Source organism: Mytilus galloprovincialis, chromosome 2 (assembly GCF_965363235.1).
Source record: "Mytilus galloprovincialis chromosome 2, xbMytGall1.hap1.1, whole genome shotgun sequence".
Classification (NCBI taxonomy): Eukaryota; Metazoa; Mollusca; class Bivalvia; order Mytilida; family Mytilidae; genus Mytilus; species Mytilus galloprovincialis.
The window spans coordinates 61478365-61497616 of NC_134839.1; the positions used below are offsets into that span (position 1 = coordinate 61478365).

A 19252-nucleotide genomic window follows, 5' to 3' on the forward strand; every position below is an offset into this window, starting at 1 on the left:
TTTTGTTTTCCATTTTGGAATACATAGAACAAGTAAATTCAAAATGGTCGAACCGCTAGAAGACATCATCTTGCATACTATTGAGGTCAATAGTTTAAATATTATTACCTCTAGTAAGGTGAAGATTTCGGGTCATATATTCCTTATTGAAAGATCATCTACATGTTGTCCAGAAAAAGTACCTTTCATCTACTAAAAATCGTAGATACACTTTATTGTTTGCAATCAGAAAAACACTGATTGCACCACCAAATACATCAAAGATGGTCTCCTTGAAATTGTAGACATTTTTATGGATGACATATTTTGAGTATAATAGATTGATATTTCAAATGAAACTTGCTAGTCCAATGAGAACTAATTGTGTACCCCTTCTGTCATACTGGCAGATTTTTTTTTCCCAAAAACATCAATAAAAACACTGTTCCTTTGCTTTTTTTGTGTTTTTTCTTGCTGTGCATTTACTGTTTTGTTTCATGACGGATACCCAATATCCTGGGTTTTTTATTTTAAGAATTATTATAGATATGCAAGATTTGTTGTAGAGTGTCACCAAATTATTAATTCCAAAGAATTCAAAACATTTCTGAGAAGTTTAATAAAAGGTTTTCGGAAACTGATAAAAAGTAAAATCACAAAAATACTGAATTCAAAATGGAAAGTCCCTGATCAGATGGTAAAATGAAATGATAAAACACATCAATCGAATGGACAGCAACTGTCATATTCCTGACTTGGTACAGGTTTTCAAATGTAGAAAATGGTGCATTGAACCTGGTTTTATAGCACTAAACCTCTCACTTGTTTAACAATCGCATCAAATTCCATTATATTTACAACCATGCATGTACAAAACAGACATAATAGGTAAAATTGTCAAAATAGTAGTACAGCTGTTAAACCGTGTCACAATCTCAATCAGAACCAAAACAAACAAATCAAAGATTCTGCTTGTAGCCATGATATTCACAGGGTGGGATGATGCTTACAGACAGTAAGTGATTGCAGAAGCCTTTTTGATCAAGTTAGCTCAAACTAAGAAATATTACAGCAATTTATTATTCTATATCTAAAATTCAAGACTATTTTTCATTTCAAATTCGATGGCTTCATGTAAATCAGTTGCTAAGCATTGGCTGTGAATCGGGACCATAAGGGAGTTCAGAAAGTCCTCCTGAAGTGATTTAAGTATTCATAAATGTGTTTATATTAATTGAATGCATATGAATTGATTGGTCTCATAACAGCCTACTAAGTAGTTTGCATATTACATGAAACAATTGCATTTCTCTATGCCAGAAAACTGAATCATAAGAACTAAACAGAATGTACATTTTTATTCAAAACAAAACTTCCATTTTATGGTGTATATAATATTTTGATATACCTTTATCAACAAGGTTTTGATAAAGAATTACTGAACTTTTCAACAACCTTTAATCATAGCACTGAAATGTTTTTGGGTATAATATATAGAATTTATAATAGAATATTCTCTATTTTGGCACTTTTAAAAACAGCCTTCAAAATAAATTAGAATGATGAAAAATGAGATCCTGTATTTCTAACCTGTTACAAAAAAATAATAAAAAAAAGCCTGTATGTTTTTAAGTCTCTCTATCTGTATATTTTCTCCATAACAACAAGACAAAAACTTTAGACTTGAAAATCTTAATATGAAAAAAAGTTTTAAAATACAGATAACAGATTGTTATGAACAGCAATATTGATATTACATTCTGAACAAGAGATTCCCATCATATTTGCTTTTGAACTCAAAATCATGTTAAGTGCATCAGATAATTTTTTTTCGCAAAATTAAGAAATAAATTCATGTCCTTCAAGTATTTCATTAACTTTTTGTCATTTTTGTTCTAATCAAATTTATGAGCACCATTTTTTATATCTTAAAAAATAATTATCTACTTTGAATCATTTTTGGCACTATCATGAGATGCAGCATACATATATATTTTGAAAGACAATGGTTTGTTTATAAAGTATTATTTTTATGTTCTAGAAGACACTAATTCATTTGTTGTTAATGCCTTTCAGATTCAATCCAATTTCACGATTAATAAAAAAAAAAAAAAAACCATCAATTTTCCTCTTGATATCATTCCTGATTTTCAAACAATTTATTTATTTTTAACTATTGTATGTACTTCAGAATATATTTTGTGTTAGATATAAATATGTGTGTATCTTGGTCGTCAGCTGTTGGACTAGTACTTGTGTAACTATCACTTTGAGATGAAATTTGTAGAATTAACAATAACACTCATTTGAAAAAGACTACACAGTGGTGAAGTGTAGCTGACATGATTTTGGTATCACCAACCGGAATTTGTCATTTAAAAAAAAATTCCAATCAAGTTTATGGTTATTTGGCATAATCTCAAAATACTTTGAATATGAGCCAAATTTAACATTGTTAAATTGAATTTCGACAAAAAACTTTCATATGGCATTGAACAATTAATATATAATTTAATTTAATTCAACAATAATTTGCATTAACCATGTATTTAATAGTTTTAATCTATTAGACAATATCCTTATAAAAAATAATTTAAAAGTTAGCTTCCTTATAACATATATCAAAAATATTATTTAACTTCATGAAGATGTTTATATGAGGTATAGATAAAATAAACTGTGTCTATAGGCAAGCTTCCCCTCATAACAAAATAAACAATTTTTTTTTCGGCAAATGTTCATGAGAATATCATAAAAACTTAATATACAACCAAATAGGTTCTAAGCTAAACCTCCACATATATTCCAAATTAAAAGTTCTCAAAGTGGTGTTCAAACAAAGCCTTTGTAGTATTGCTGGCATCTTTTGTTGCAACTTCCACACTTTTTGTCAACCCTGGTGGCCCACAACTGAAAACACCAACTTTACGTACCTACAAAAAAAACAGGAGATGAAAATTATGTTGAACAATAAACCTAGCAGTAACGTTTAGTCCAGAGCAAGAATTTTCATATTTTAATTACTAAATAAAACTCTATTACATATCAAATATAAGAAAAGAGTCTATCCTGAAACTTTTTCAGCATGAGCAAGATAATATAGCCTTAATGAGAAAGTCAATTTTAATATAAAGAGTCAAAGATTGAAGGGCAAGGAGTTGAACCTAATATTCTTAAAATATGTGGGATAATACGAGACTGTTCTCTAAATAATAATTTCATCTTCATTAGCTCCTGGATTTTGATCAGCCATCCACCATCCTTTGATTCCTTTTATTTTTTTTCATTTTTGAATTTGCAGATAAAATGACTTCATATGAAAATCTAGATTTAGTTTTATCTTATGTTTCAAATGAAGAGGTTTTAATGTAGCAGATTTTTTTAAATAATCATCAGATTTGTCACTTATTGGGTCAAGTGTTTTCCCATCATGAAACATTTCCTTGGTAAATAAGATTACTTAATATTTCAAAAATTACAGACAATTTCTCTCTCAAATTGATCGTTGACATTTTTTTTCTTCCTCAAGATTTGTTCATATTTAAAATCAATTTTTCTATATTATCTAAATGCAATCATCTTTAAAGTTTATTCCAAGATGCAACTTTCATTTTGAAATCACAAAGGTAAGAAATTAGGTGTTCAGAGATGGGTAAAATTAATTATTGTTTCTTTAAAACATTTAGAAATTTTAAGTTTTTTTTTAACAATCTGGTTGGAATTGTCTTTATACAAAAACAAAATTATAAAGCAAAACTAGATGACTTTGTTGCAATTAAAATTTAAAGAAAGAAAATTTTAGTTATGCAATAATGTTTTCTAAAAAAACAATCCAGTCAGATTTGAAAGATTGCATATTTTGGTGTTAATATTGATTCACTTATAGGGTCTATGCATCGGAACTATACACATTTATTTAAAAACAGTTGTTGGCATGACACGGGTTAGGTTCTTTTCATATATTTTATGATGGTATGATACTAAACCCCTAACGGGAAGGATTGTGCCTGATATTCACATGATGAAGACATAATCTTTCAATCAGTTTAATTGAAGTCTGGAGCTGGCATGTCAGTTAACTGCTAGTAGTCTGTTGTTATTTATGTATTATTGTCATTTTGTTTATTTTCTTTGGTTACATCTTTTGACATCAGACTCGGACTTCTCTTGAACTGGATTTTAAATGTGTGTATTGTTATGCGTTTACTTTTCTACATTGGCTAGAGGTATAGGGGAGGATTGATATCTCATAAACATGTTTAACCCAGCCACATTTTTGCGCCTGTCCCAAGTCAGGAGCCTCTGGCCTTTGTTAGTTTTGTATTATTTTTAATTTTAGTTTCTTGTGTACAATTTGGAGTTTAGTTTATCACTGAGCTAGTATATATATTTGTTTAGGGACAAGCTGAAGGACGCCTCTGGGTGCGGGAATTTCTCGCTGCATTGAAGACATGTTGGTGACCTTCTGCTGTTGTCTGTTCTATGGACGGTTTGTTGTCTCTTTGACACATTCCCTTTTTCCATTCTCAATTTTATGTATTTTCACATGACATTAAACTACAAAAATATTACCATAGGATGTGTTTTATGTACTGCTTGAAACATAGAACTGAGTTGTGGTCTGCCAAAATGAGTGGTAGCTTTCAATCCAGTAAACAGACTACGACCACCTGACAACTTCTGGAAGTGCTCCTCACAAATATACTGAAAAGTCAATAATAATGTTGGTTCAGTAACAATAAATGATCATAAATGTAAACTAAATCATCCATCACAAGCTGGTTCAGCTATCTTAATCACATTGACAATAAAGAAGACTGTAGAAGAGATCTTTGAGAAAATTTAAATACAGAAACAGAATTCAATATAAACAGCAATATGTAAAAATTTCAGCTGACATTATTTCACAGAAATAGTGTAAGAATTCAAAGTTTCTATATGAACCAGGTTATGTATTGTTTAGTCCACACAATCATGTCATGAACCAGGTTATGTATTGTTCAGTTCACACAATCATGTCATGAACCAGGTTATGTATTGTTCAGTTCACACAATCATGTCATGAACCAGGTTATGTATTGTTCAGTTCACACAATTATGTCATGAACCATGTTATGTATTGGTCAGTTCACACAATCATGTCATGAACCAGGTTATGTATTGTTCAGTTCACACAATCATGTCATGAACCAGGTTTTGTATTGTTCAGTTCACACAATCATGTCATGAACCAGGTTATGTATTGTTCAGTTCACACAATCATGTCATGAACCAGGTTATGTATTGTTCAGTTCACACAATTATGTGGATGACATAACTTATAACTTCAGTGTATGTTCTTTTTTTCTTCATTTTTTTATGGTAATGTCATACAACAAATCAATAAATGGGTGGTCTTTGTAAAAATATTTAACATACACTATAACAATATATCATTTTACCAGACCACGGTTTGCGGAAGTAGTCAAGAAGACAATATTATGTTTTTCAGGGGTTGACAGGATACACGTGATCGTTGTTAGTTTCAACTTCAATATTATTATGCAAGCAGATGTAATAAACAATTATTTCATACATTTTTTTTTTTTGGTTTACACTTTATATAGGGCTTTATTTATGATCATATTCCAGAGTGCACAATTCTTATTCTACATATTTCACCTTTATCAAAATTAGGAAATCTGTTTGGTCGTCCCATTTTGTTGTAGGGATGTATAGATTAAGTGTCGAGTTAATATGTATATTATTTTGTGTTGTCTGCGAGAAACAAATCATTTTTCTGATCTAGTAACTTAATTCAAAACCAATATAGATAATGTTAACATATGTATTTTATTGAACTGTGTAAATTAATCGGAATGCGAATGACATCATGCACCTACAATTCTTTTGTGTGTTTCCCGTTTCGGTAACACATGACATTTGCGCGGGAACTTCTTACATAAACATCGTTTTTGGATTATTGAAACATGTGAAATGTACTGTAACAGTTATTGATTTTTGGAGGTAATGTGATATTATTTATTATTCAATAGTACATAATTTTACGTCAGGTTTGTACACATTAAGTCTCTGGTCAGTGGCGGATCTAGGGGAGGGGGGATTCCGGAGGTTGAACCTCCCTTTTTTGTTGACGATCAATTAATTTGAATAGGGATATCAGTTGGAACTGACCCTTTATCCTGGGTTAGGATCCCCTTTTAAAAATGGCTGGATCTGTCTCAGCTAGTCAAGTCAGTGGCAGATCTATAGCTATTTTGAAAGGGGGGTCCAACCATGTCCCCATTCAAATGCATTGATCACCCCACAAAAGGGGCGATTCCAACCGGGAACCCTCCTGCTGGATCCACCCACCACTACACACTACTCGGACCTATGTTATTTAGTGAGTGATGCGAAAAAACTCAATTTACATTAGGTCCGGTCCCCCTTTTTGAAAAATTACTAAATCCGCCTCTGCTTATCCTGGGTGAGGTCCCCCTTTTAAAAAATGGATGGATCTGTCTCAGTTACTCTAATCTAAACTGAAACACGTCAGGGGCGGATCCAGCCATTTTGTGAAAAGGGGGGGTCCAACCATGTGCCCATTCAAATGCATTAATCACCCCAAAAAAGGGGCGGTTCCAACTGAAAACCCTCCCCTGGATCAGCCACTGCACATTACTTGGACCTATGTTAGTTCGTTACATGTAATTACTTAAGTGATGGGAAAACAACTCAATTTACTAATAAACTTCCTTATTAAAGAAACTTTATATAAAAGTAAACATGTTCATTATATTTTGCTGTGTGAAATTGCTTATGTGGGAAAGACCCATTACAACCCGACCATAGAGGAGACAACAGCTGAAGGCCAACAATGGGTCTTCAATGCAGCGAGAAGCTCCCACACCCGGAGGCGTCACAACAAACCCGTTCTAGAAATAATTTGTGAATGAAATTGGTAAATACAGTTATTCTTGATCTTCATACAATTTAAGGGCATTTCCAAATAGTCCTAAATATAATGCTTTATGCATCTGAAAAGGGTTGAAAATAACACTGAAAAATCATCATTTTTCCTCTAGCATACTAGTTCGTACGTGCAGTATAGGTGTATTTTAAAGGCACAACAGTAACAGAGGAGCGCTCAACCTATATCAATTTGAGCATGAAGCAAATTGATAGTTGCTAGATACTGAATGATTATACCACAAGAAAGTTTTAACCTGTGCATACTTAAAATACGATAAAAAAAACATGTCTTTTTCAGGACTTTTGATCCAACCATGTAGTATGGCATTTTATTGAGATATGGTTTTGGTCAATGGATGTTCATGAAGAACCTGCAGTACAAAGTATATCACTGGATTTAGCTCTTTGTCTAAGTCTATTATTAAAGTACTTTGCTTTGAGCTCAGTTCATTGTTATGCAATTCATTCTTTGTGAAATAAAGATTTAACAGACAACTCTCATGTACAAGGATTTGTCAAAGTAAGAAGTATCACCTCTTTCTTCAATGTAAGTAATAGGGAGATAAAAAGCATATATCGATTTGAACCAAACATTATATGTCCTTTGACCAAATTTTATAAAAAGAACAAATTTACCCGACAATGCTACTCCCGCTACCAGCAATATGATGCTAGGTTGTTTTAATACATCTCTACTGCCTACTGATGACTTGGTCCTGAGTGTAAATGGTCATTCGATTATGTTTAAAAAAAATTATAAGGCCTATCTGGCCTAATTGATTTCTAAAACTACAGTTGGGTGCAGACCAAGCATTACATAAAGTAAACGCAAGTTAACGCGGCGTGCACATTTTTCATTAGTTAACTATAAATTTCGCGTTTACTAGTAAACGCCCGTTTACTTCATTTTCGTTAACGCGGTCAAAACGGAAATGTCTAATGTCTACTCGAGTAAACGCGCGTTTACTATGTGTCCGTTTAGTCAGTAGTAAATGTCCGTTTACTTCAGATTTCACAAGTTTAATTTTACGTGCACGTAAAAGTAAACGGGCGTTTACTACAGATTTCTCAATTGTATTTTTATGCGCACTTGAAAGTTAACAGGCGTTTACTTTTCGCGTTAACTAATTGTGTATATTATAAAATAATCGCCGTGTGCATTTGTACATTTATTTATGTTGTTAAAATGACTTAATATTTTACGTATATGGGTTTTGAACCCTAACATTAAAAAACACTTTTTATTAGAAATATAAACATTTATTAATTGCAAAAATAGTCAGTTCCAAAAACTTTCAACAGCGGATTTTCTATTTTTTCTGTTCAAAATTTACATGTACAAATATCGACTCACAGTTAAACCGGCATATTTAAAAATAAATATGCCAAAATTAAATATTCCAAAACTTAATATCCTCTCACGAATGTAAACTGAAAGTCTTGTAGGTTTTACAGTTCCAGGAAGAATTTCCATTTTGTTCTTATATGCAATGATTAATTTTCAATAAATTAATTAAAGAGGTCTCATTTCATTAAATGCAATTGCCAATATGTTGATCGAAAATGGACAGATGGATATTTTAATGTACCTTATCATGTGATATATTAGGTCAGTGTATCCAGGATACGAGGACAATCTGCGTTAACGCGCGTTTACTACAAAACGGGCGTTTACTTTTTTTTTAGAGATAGAAGACACGCCTTTTTCGCGTTAACGCGAAGTAAACGCGAAAGTAAACGCCCGTTTACTCTTTACAAGATTAGAAGACGCGCGGAGTTAACGCAGAGTTAACGTGACGTTTACATGAAGTGCACGCGAGTAAACGCCGCGTTCACTTTTTAGGCCCGTTTACATGTAACGCTTGGTCTGCACCCAACTGTATGTTTCATTGTACATGTTCAACATTTTTCATTCAATTGTTTATTTCTAATAAATTTGTGTGAATTAACATTGTAACATTAAATGTTAATAACTACACTTTCATACCACAACAAATACTGTATTTGTGGTACATGTATCACTTATATTTGTATCTATATAACAAACAAAAATGAAAAGAGAATAATTTTGCAATACCTTTTGAATACTATAACTTTTTAGATATTTAGACATATTAAGACTAATTAAGTAGATGTTGATAATATCCACTTGACATGCTTGAAATTCTATTAGATTACTTTTTGAGCAGTTTTGAGTCTTTGAAGCATGCTCAAAAAAGTTCTTTTGGTGAAATCATTTTCATATTTGTCAATTTTTTTTTGCTTCGACCAGCTTTGGAGGAAATATTATCAAAGAATTGTTAAAAATCAGCACAGAAGTTTACTTCCTAGCTCATCTAGCCCCTAGCATCTTGTCAGGCATTGTCATTACTAAAAACCAATAAATGTATTCTAATCTGAGGAACAATTCGACCTTTTAACAATTTTTTTTACTAATGTTACTGACGATCCTCCACAAAGTAATATAAATAGAACCATACAAATAGTAAGCAAATACATATAAAATAAAGGGCTGCACTTTAGCGCATGATACGCCCGTTGCTCTTTTAACTTGTCTTTTATGCTTTAAATGAACTTATATGATCAATTAGAAATATATATACAAATCAAAAGGGATGTTACATTAATATATTCACCAAAGTTTCATAAAATCCCCCTTTTTTAAGTATAAAAATTCATTACTTAAGAAAACGTAAAATCTAAAATTTATAAAAATGGAAAGGGAGCTTATGTCAATAGATATAAACAATTTATCAAAGTTGCATAAAATTTTGTGAAAGTGTTAGTTATTGTCCCAAAATTGGAAAATCCCCCCTTTTTTAAGCATAAAAATTCATAACACGGAAATGTAAAATCTGAAATTTATAAAAATTGAAAGGGAGCTTACATCAATAGATATAAACAATTCACCAAAGTTTCATGGACATTGGTGAAAGCCTTTTTGAGTTATTGTCCGAAGTGTTGAAAATCCCCCTTTTTTTTATGAATAAAGCCCCATAAATCCAAAACTTAAAATCTGAAATTTATATAAATTGAAAGGGAGCTTACATCAATAGATATAAACAATTCATCAAAGTTTCATGGACATTGGTGAAAGCCTTTTTGAGTTATTGTCTGAAGTGTTGAAAATCACCCTTTTTTTTATGAATAAAGCCCCATAAATCCAAAACTTAAAATCTGAAATTTATAAAAATTGAAAGGGAGCTTACATCAATAGATGTAAACAATTCACTAAAGTTTCATGGACATTGGTGAAAGCCTTTTTGGGTTATTGTCCGAAGTGTTAAAAATCCCCCCTTTTTTATGAATAAAGCCCCATAAATCCAAAACTTAAAATTTGAAATTAAAAAAAAAAACGAAAGGGAGCTTACGTCAATAGATATACACAATTCACTTAAGTTTCATGGAAATTGGTGAAAGTGTTTTTGAGTTATTGTCCAAAGTGTGGACGGACAGACGGACGGACGGACAAAGGTATACCATAATACGTCCCGTCTAAAAGACGACGGGCGTATTAAAAGATGTGGTATGATTGCCAATGAGATAATTCTCCACAAGAGACCAAAATGACACAGAAATTAACAACTACAGGTCACCGTAAGGCCATCAACAATGAGCAAAGCCAATTCCGCATAATCATCTATAAAAGGCCCTGAAATGACAATGTAAAACAATCTAAACGAGAAGACTAACGGCCTTATTTATGTACAAAAAATAAATGAAAACGAATATGTAACACATAAACAAACGACAACCACTGAATTACAGGCTCCTTATATCATGTTCTCAAATCTAGATATCATCTCCCATTTAGAAAAAAAAAAACATGAAAAAATGAACCTAGAAAAATGTATTATGTGTTGCTCTCCTAGCTACAAAATGTATCCAAAATCAAAGATGTGGAACATATTCTATCATAATCATTTGGTAACTAATGCAATTAATGTCTCTTCCATGCCCGTCTTGAACATAAAAACTAAATAATAAATAAACAACACTCCTAATGCTCAGATTGTTTGTCATCGTGCAACACAACTAATAACACCATATAGGAAAAACATAGAACTCCTTTTGTCATAAGACACTGTCAAACATCCAAACATACTACCCACATTCATATGTGTCCACACTTGTAATTATTACAAAATGTATCTAGTAATGAACTTAAATCTAAAATTAATAAGTATTGTTTTTTTATAAGCTTCAAGAGCTCTAATTTACAAAACCATAAATACTTTTCCTGAAGTGATACAAAATAAATATCAAAATATATTTTCCGTTTATCTTAGTTTATAGATATATATGAAACAACTCTCCATCCAAGTTAAATGTATAGGAAAGAATATGATCTACAATGAGTGAAGAGAACAAATTCTGCATTAATAAATTTATAAATCATAATTACCAGCATACACGTTCTGAGATCAAAGTTCTGGAAGAACTGGGTGATAAATATATCAATAGAGACAATGCCCTTCTGGTCAACTTCTTCTACTTCTCTGATGATGTCCAACAACCATTCAAAATGTCTCTGACTGCCTGTTACCCATATAAAGTATAACTGCAAATATAGTAAATGTTTTATTTATTTATTAGTGGACTATATATTGTAAATGGTTGGTATTGCATCATATAATATGGGAATTAAATGTTTTATAGGTTTACTTAAATACATTACAAGACAACACTGTAAAATTAGAAACTTCTATGTGCATTTATGATTATTTATAATCTATGGACAAAAATGTGAAATTTATCATTTTGTCTGCTAAAAAAAATGCTTTCAATTATCTTGGTGATGTTAAATGGGTAATAATAATTATCTGCATAACATATATAATTTGTCGCTGGGCATCTAAAATGTCGTATATAACTTTTTTGGCTAAAAATACTTTTTGACACCAATGGTCTGAGCGGGAGGAATTCTTTGGTATACAAAATAGCATACAGTTAGACCGATCAAAATGTGTGAAATAAGACATATTACAAAATTGCCAATGTCAGTTGTTTGTAAAGTTTGCTTCCAAAATGTTGTATGAAAACTTGAAAATCATTGCAGAATGGCTTTGGGAAAACAATTATTGTACATTTCTTTATTTCTGTGCAAATAATTTAAGTTCTTGGATAATCAAGAAATGTCAAAGTTTTTATTTCACTGCTATTTACAAAAACGTTATAGTTTACATACAACATTTTTGAATAAAATTGAGAATGGAAATGGGGAATGTGTCAAAGAGACAACAACCCGACCAAATAAAAAACAACAGCAGAGGGTCACCAACAGGTCTTCAATGTAGTGAGAAATTCCCGCACCCGGAGGCGTCCTTCAGCTGGCCCCTAAACAAATATATACTAGTCCAGTGATAATGAACGCCATACTAATTTTGAAACATGCATTTTGTCAAAATTTTCAAAGCCTGTTTGTGAGATATTTTTTTCTTGAAAATTTTGTAATTTACAACATTTTAGAAACCCAGCGACAATATATTGTTTCAGGAACTTGTCCATCGATTACTGGAATATTTCTCAATAAATGTATGTTTTTTCAATGGAGTGTTAAAGTCCTTAGACTTGTGGAAACATTTTCCAATTCCACACAAAGTATCTTGCAATTTTCTTGTTGGTATATTTTTACAATACAATGTGCTCTTTGAGTTGAGGTTCAAAGTTAAAAGCTTTTTCCAAGAGAAAAAAAAGTAAGGCGAGTTTCTTGGGAATTTGAAAATTTACAATAACATTTCAGTAATTAAAATAAAATTAAATCAGGCAGTTAATTGAACATAAATAACGACTTGTCTGGTACAGTTCAATTATATTGAATATCAGTTAAGATAAAATCTTTTAATGTATATATAAATAAGGTTAAGGATTAATGGCAGTAAAACCTCTATCATTAATATACTATTATCTTTACTACTTTTTTGCCTTTCTTTATTTTATGACCATTAAGATGGCATGAAAGAGGATGCGAATGGTTATTTTTCAAATCGATTTTATTTTTTTAAAAGCCATTGAAAAAAAAATATGGAAGGTATTGAGACATTTTCGAAAATTCATGTTTAAAATATTAGGCTTATGTTAAGGAATTTTTGGGGTAATTGTATGGGATTTTTAATCAGTAAAACATGTCATCCAATAAAAGATGGAGGTTTTTTAAGTGTTATTGTCAATTTAGCAGTATTTTTTTTTTTATCTTGACAACCCTGCATATATACTAGTATCCACTTTCAGGAGCACAAAGGCATTGGTTTGGCACCTCTTTATTTATATAAAAATAAAATATATATAGATTTCACATATTTTTCATAAAATTTTTACCTTCTGACACTTCATTTTGTATGTACTACGCATTTGTGCCATGTGAACAAAATCCTTCAAAATGGATGCATATGGGGTAACCCCAATACCTGCTCCTACTAATACAGACACTTCATACTGGTACCAGTCCTGTTGTCCAGCTCCATAGGGACCATCCAAAAATAGCTGCAACGAAATACAAAAATTTATTATGAGACATGAATAAGAACACATTTAGTTTTCAGTAATACCAGAGTATTTTCCTGACAAAATTATTTAGTAAAACAATCAACAGAACATTAGGTCCTTGTTGTCATAAAAATTTGGAGTACAATTATAGTACTCAAGACACAGAATTCAACAAACCAAAATACTGAATTTGGTGAATCAAGTATAAATTTTGTACGGAGAGTCCTGAGTAAAGTTTTATGACCAAGAGCCCAGTTAAAGAAATATCAAGTTACATCACAAGATAACAAGAATGTGTCCATAGTACACGGATGCCCCACTCGCACTATCATTTTCCATGTTCAGTGGACCGTGAAATTGGGGTCAAAACTTTAATTTGGAATTAAAATTAAAAAGATCATATCAGAGGGAACATGTGTACTAAGTTTTAAGTTGATGTGACTTCAACTTCATCAAAAACTACCTTGACCAAAAACTTTAACCAAAACTTTAACCTGAACTTCGCACTATCATTTTCTATGTTCAGTGGACCGTGAAATTGGGGTTAAAACTTTAATTTGACACTAAAATTAGAAAGATCATATCATGGGGAACATGTGTACTAAGTTTAAAGTTGATTGGACTTCAACTTCATCAAAAACTACCTTGACAAAAAACTTTAACCTGAATCCAGACGAACGGACGAACAGACCAGAAAACATAATGCCCCTCTACTATTGTAGGTGGGGCATAAAAATTTACAAAATTTATGAAAAATGTTAAAAATTGACTAAGAAGGGCAATAACTCCTTAAGGGGTCAATTGTCCATTTTGGTCATGTCGACTTATTTGTAGATCTTACTTTGCTGTATATAATGATGTTTACAGTTTATCTCTATCTATAATAATATTCAAGATAATTACCCAAAATGGCAAAATTTCCTTAAAATTACCAATTCAAGGGCAGCAACCCAACAACAATTGCCTGATCGGTCTTAAAATTTCAGGGGCAGATAGATATTGACATAATGAACAACTGTATCCTTGTCAGATTGGCTCTAAATGCTTTGGTTTCAGAGATATGAGCCAAAAACTGCATTTTACCCTATGTACTATTTTTAGCCATGTCTGCCATCTTGGTTCACGGGCAGGGTCATCGGGCACATTTTTAAACTAGATACCCTAATGATGATTGCGTCCAGGTTTGGTTTAATTTGGTCCAGTAGTTTCAGAGAAGAAGATTTTTGTAAAAGATGGACGACGACGGACGAACAACGGACGCAAAGTGATGAGAAAAGCTCACTTGGCCCTTTGGGCCAGGTGAGCTAAATAAAAATGGTACACTGAAATACCCAAAACATATGTTTATGACACAGAAAATGTTTTACTGCAATAAAATGTAGGACTAATAACCTTCAACTGTCAAATTCATGGGAATATTTTTTTTCAACCTATTTTCTTATACAACCGGATGTGACGTACCATGATTTGGTGGTATTACACCTGCATATTATGTTTTCATGCCTTTTAAATTTCTTTATTTATTTTCTTATCAAAATGTCCAAAAAAAATTTTTTTGACCAGTTTTATACAAAAAATGTACTATAGTTAGGTATTGTTGCCATTACTTGTAAAATAATTAATTCAAATATATTCCTACCAATAGGTGATGTGTAGAAACAATTTACAAAGTCAGTTAAAATATAAGAGGTGCAAAAAAAGGTAAGACACAATCTTGCCTTCAATTTACTACTACAATAGTAAGTTCACTTTAAACATCTTATCTTCATGAATATACTATAATATAAAACACCTTTGAAGTAATTCAATATTTTATTTACCTTTGGATATGGTCCATCTTTGAGACTTTCAGGATCAAACAGATTCCTGATATTCCAGGTCCATGGACCCAGAGCTCTGATGTGTAGAGACAGAGTATCCTCATGAGGAGCAGACGTTATGGTAAATGGATGGAATTCATTTCTGCCATGTGACAGACAGGCAATCCTCACCCACTGACCAGATTTGTATTCAAATTTAGATGGTCGTTTGAATTGAAGGAAAGTGATGTCTGCAAAGTATAAATATTTATTGTAGAATACTCCTTAAAAGGAACTCTTCACTATTGCCAAATTACTAGATTTTTTGTTGATGAAAAAGCATAGAAAATCTCAATGTTTCAACCAAATCAGTGAAATGTATGTAGTATTACTGACTTCTTTCAGTTTGAGATTCCTACAGTGAAACATGAACAATTTGATCATTAAACTGTAAATATAAATAAACACACTTGGTAATTCATTTACTTCATGTATCAAAAATCAAAGACACAAAAAACAACAACTTAATAATGCTTTTGCATATAATTATATCTACTAAGGGCTATTCCATAAAAAGATTTATGGCACTCTCAAGTGTCAGTTATGGCTGGGAGACAAATACCTTTTTAAACCAGGTTTAATCCACCTTTTGTACTTAAGAAAATGCCTGCACAAAGTCAGGAATATGACAGTTGTTATCCATTTGTTTCATGTGTTTGAGCTTTTGATTTGGGACTTTCTGCTTTGAATTTTCCTCAGAGATCAGTATTTTTGTGATTTTACTTTGTACATTGAAAATGTTTAAAATTCTAAAATCACCTTTAAAGGTGGTAATCCCTATTTGAAAGCATCTTGTCTGGATACCATGCATGTTTCAATGGAACATCCCTTTCCAAAAATATGCTTTTTAACTAAGATTATTTTAACATTGGTAGCTTTCTTACCTGATGGTAACTTTTCTGCTCCAAGTACTGCTATTTCTGTTTTCTTCCTACTCAAGCTAATCATTTTATCCATCGCAAAAAGAATGGCGGGTACAATGAAGTAAACAAAGAACATTGGCTTCTGTACAATCACTGATGCACCATGCAGAATAGTCAAAACATACATGATGACAATGAGTTTGTGTGTCAGCCAAAAACCATTAAATATATATTGTCTGGCTGTCTGTGTAGCAAACACATAGATGATACAGATAACCACCACAAGCAAAACACCAGTACAACCTATAATAAAGTAAAATTGGTCAAAATTATCAGTTGCCACAGTATCTAATAAACTTTAATGTTAATCCTGTCAAGCATGTGTCTTAAAATCAATAGTTGGTACACATTCCCTTTGAAGGCAGGGATTGAAGTTCTATTTAAGATGCGTTTCCAACTAAGAAAATCTCAATACTCTCACCTATTGTCAAAATGCATAAAATATCTAAATATACATGTTATAACTGATAAAATAAGTGGAGAATGTGTCTATGGGACACCAGATGATGCCCCCACTTGCAATTAACATAATAAAGAAACATAACTTAGAGAACTTTAAAAGTGACCTCACCCCAAATTTGAAATTAATCAGTATTGTATGGTTATTAAGCATAATTATGTAAACTTTTCATAACATTTGGTTGAGGCAAACTAAAGTTAGAGAAATTTGAAACAAATTTTGGATAAAAGTAATACTTAATCTAGCATGACAGAGGGCCTGGTCAAAACATTTTTATTTTCAGTGTATGAAATGCAATGTATTTTAACTCAATATATATATCTAGATGGGCTTACTTCAATTACATAACTTACCAGTCATATTTCCAAAGAACCAAAACTCAAAACCTGGCAAAGCTTCAGTTCTGAAATATATAAAATTAAAGAACCTTAGTGAGCACGCTCACATACCCCACGTCCCCACATTGTCATTGGAGAAATTAAATAAGTATAAGAAAAAAAAATTGTATAAGAAAAAATATTGAATAATAATTTCCTGTCAATATACATAGTATGTCCTTATTATCTACAAAATTTCATGAAATTCTGTTGTGTGTTTTCAGAGGAGTTGATGAGAGATGACAAACTGTTGCAGAAGTACATTGAGGCAAATAAGTTCAAAGGGGCATAACTCCTAGAAAAAAAATTGAACCGTAATTTCCTGTTGATATGCACATCTACATAGTATGTCCTTATTATCTACAAAGTTTCATGAAATTCTGTTGTGTGGTTTGAGAGGAGTTGCGATGACAAACTGTTGCAGTAGTACATTAAAGGAAATAAGTTCAAAGGGGCGTAACTCCTAGAAAAAAAATTGAATCGCAATTTCCCGTCGATATGCACAACTACATAGTATGTCCTTATTATCTGAAAAGGTTTCGTGAAATTCTGTTGTGTAGTTTGAGAGGAGTTGCGATGACAAACTGTTGCAGTAATACATTAAAGTAAATAAGTTCAAAGGGGTGTAACTCCTAGAAAAAAAATTGAATCGCAATTTCCCGTCGATATGAACAACTACATAGTATGTCCTTATTATCTGAAAAGGTTTCGTGAAATTCTGTTGTGTGGTTTGAGAGGAGTTGCGATGACAAACTGTTGCAGTAGTACATTAAAGTAAATAAGTTCAAAGGGGCGTAACTCCTAGAAAAAAAATTGAATCGCAATTTCCCGTCGATATGCACAACTACATAGTTTGTCCTTATTATCTGAAAAGGTTTCGTGAAATTCTGTAGTGTGGTTTGAGAGGAGTTGCGATGACAAACTGTTGCAGTAGTACATTAAAGTAAATAAGTTCAAAGGGGCGTAACTCCTAGAAAAAAAATTGAATTGCAATTTCCCGTCGATATGCACAACTACATAGTATGTCCTTATTATCTGAAAAGGTTTCGTGAAATTCTGTTGTGTGGTTTGAGAGGAGTTGCGATGACAAACTGTTGCAGTAGTACATTAAGTAAATAAGTTCAAAGGGGCGTAACTCCTAGAAAAAAAATTGAATCGCAATTTCCCGTCGATATGCACAACTACATAGTTTGTCCTTATTATCTGAAAAGGTTTCGTGAAATTCTGTAGTGTGGTTTGAGAGGAGTTGCGATGACAAACTGTTGCAGTAGTACATTAAAGTAAATAAGTTCAAAGGGGCGTAACTCCTAGAAAAAAAATTGAATTGCAATTTCCCGTCGATATGCACAACTACATAGTATGTCCTTATTATCTGAAAAGGTTTCGTGAAATTCTGTTGTGTGGTTTGAGAGGAGTTGCGATGACAAGAAACAGGACTGACGGACGGACGGACTGACGGACGGACGGACTGACAGACAGACGGACGGACGGACGGACGGGTCAAAAACATTATACCCTCCGCAACTTCGTTGCGTGGGGTATAAAAAATATTATTACTATTTTTTATGTTTTCCAAGGTGTAACATACCCTTTATCAGTTTCTATCATCAAAAAGATAAACAATGAAATATAGTCCTATTTAATACTTTATATGAACATTTATAAAAGGAACAGTTCATTCATGGCTGAACAACACACTTCAAAAGGCAATTCATTATAAATAAAAACAAGAATGTGTCCCAAGTACACGGATGCCCCACTCACACTATCATTTTCTATGTTCAGTGGACGGTGAAATTGGGGTAAAAACTCTAATTTGGCATTAAAATTAGAAAGATCATATCATAGGGAACATGTGTACTAAGTTTCAAATTGATTGGACCTAAACTTAATCAAAAACTACCTTGACCAAAAACTTTAACAAAAAGCAGGACGAACGGACGTACGAACGAACAAACAGACCCACAGACCAGAAAACATAATGCCCCTCTACTATCATAGGTGGGGCATAAAAGACATCACTTTCATTTTGTTAAATTACATTATTTATGGAGTCTGTTTAGTTCAGGTACTTCACTTTTGATATCAGTTTCCTCTTTCTATGCATACAATTAATCTATCCTTCAGAATGATAGGAATTGCAGGCTTTTGTAAATACAATTTGTAAAGCAAACAAAAACAAAAAAAAACTTTTGGCACCAATTTAAACATACA

The 19252-nt window shown here is 32.1% G+C and overlaps 1 protein-coding gene across 2 annotated transcripts in view; it reads right to left on the bottom strand.

Annotated features, from left to right (window-relative positions):
• Positions 1-1322: 1322 nt before the first annotated feature.
• The window catches only part of LOC143064041 (dual oxidase 1-like), an 82181-nt gene continuing 64251 nt past the window's right edge, over positions 1323-19252 (bottom strand). For both annotated transcript variants that reach the window (XM_076236546.1, XM_076236545.1), the window contains 7 exons: positions 17015-17064; positions 16163-16444; positions 15240-15469; positions 13252-13416; positions 11339-11494; positions 4552-4683; positions 1323-2912 (listed from right to left, as the gene is read on the bottom strand). In XM_076236546.1, coding sequence (XP_076092661.1) covers positions 2790-2912; positions 4552-4683; positions 11339-11494; positions 13252-13416; positions 15240-15469; positions 16163-16444; positions 17015-17064 — 1138 coding nt within the window. In that variant the 3' untranslated portion in view covers positions 1323-2789. The remainder of the gene's footprint in view (positions 2913-4551; positions 4684-11338; positions 11495-13251; positions 13417-15239; positions 15470-16162; positions 16445-17014; positions 17065-19252) is intronic.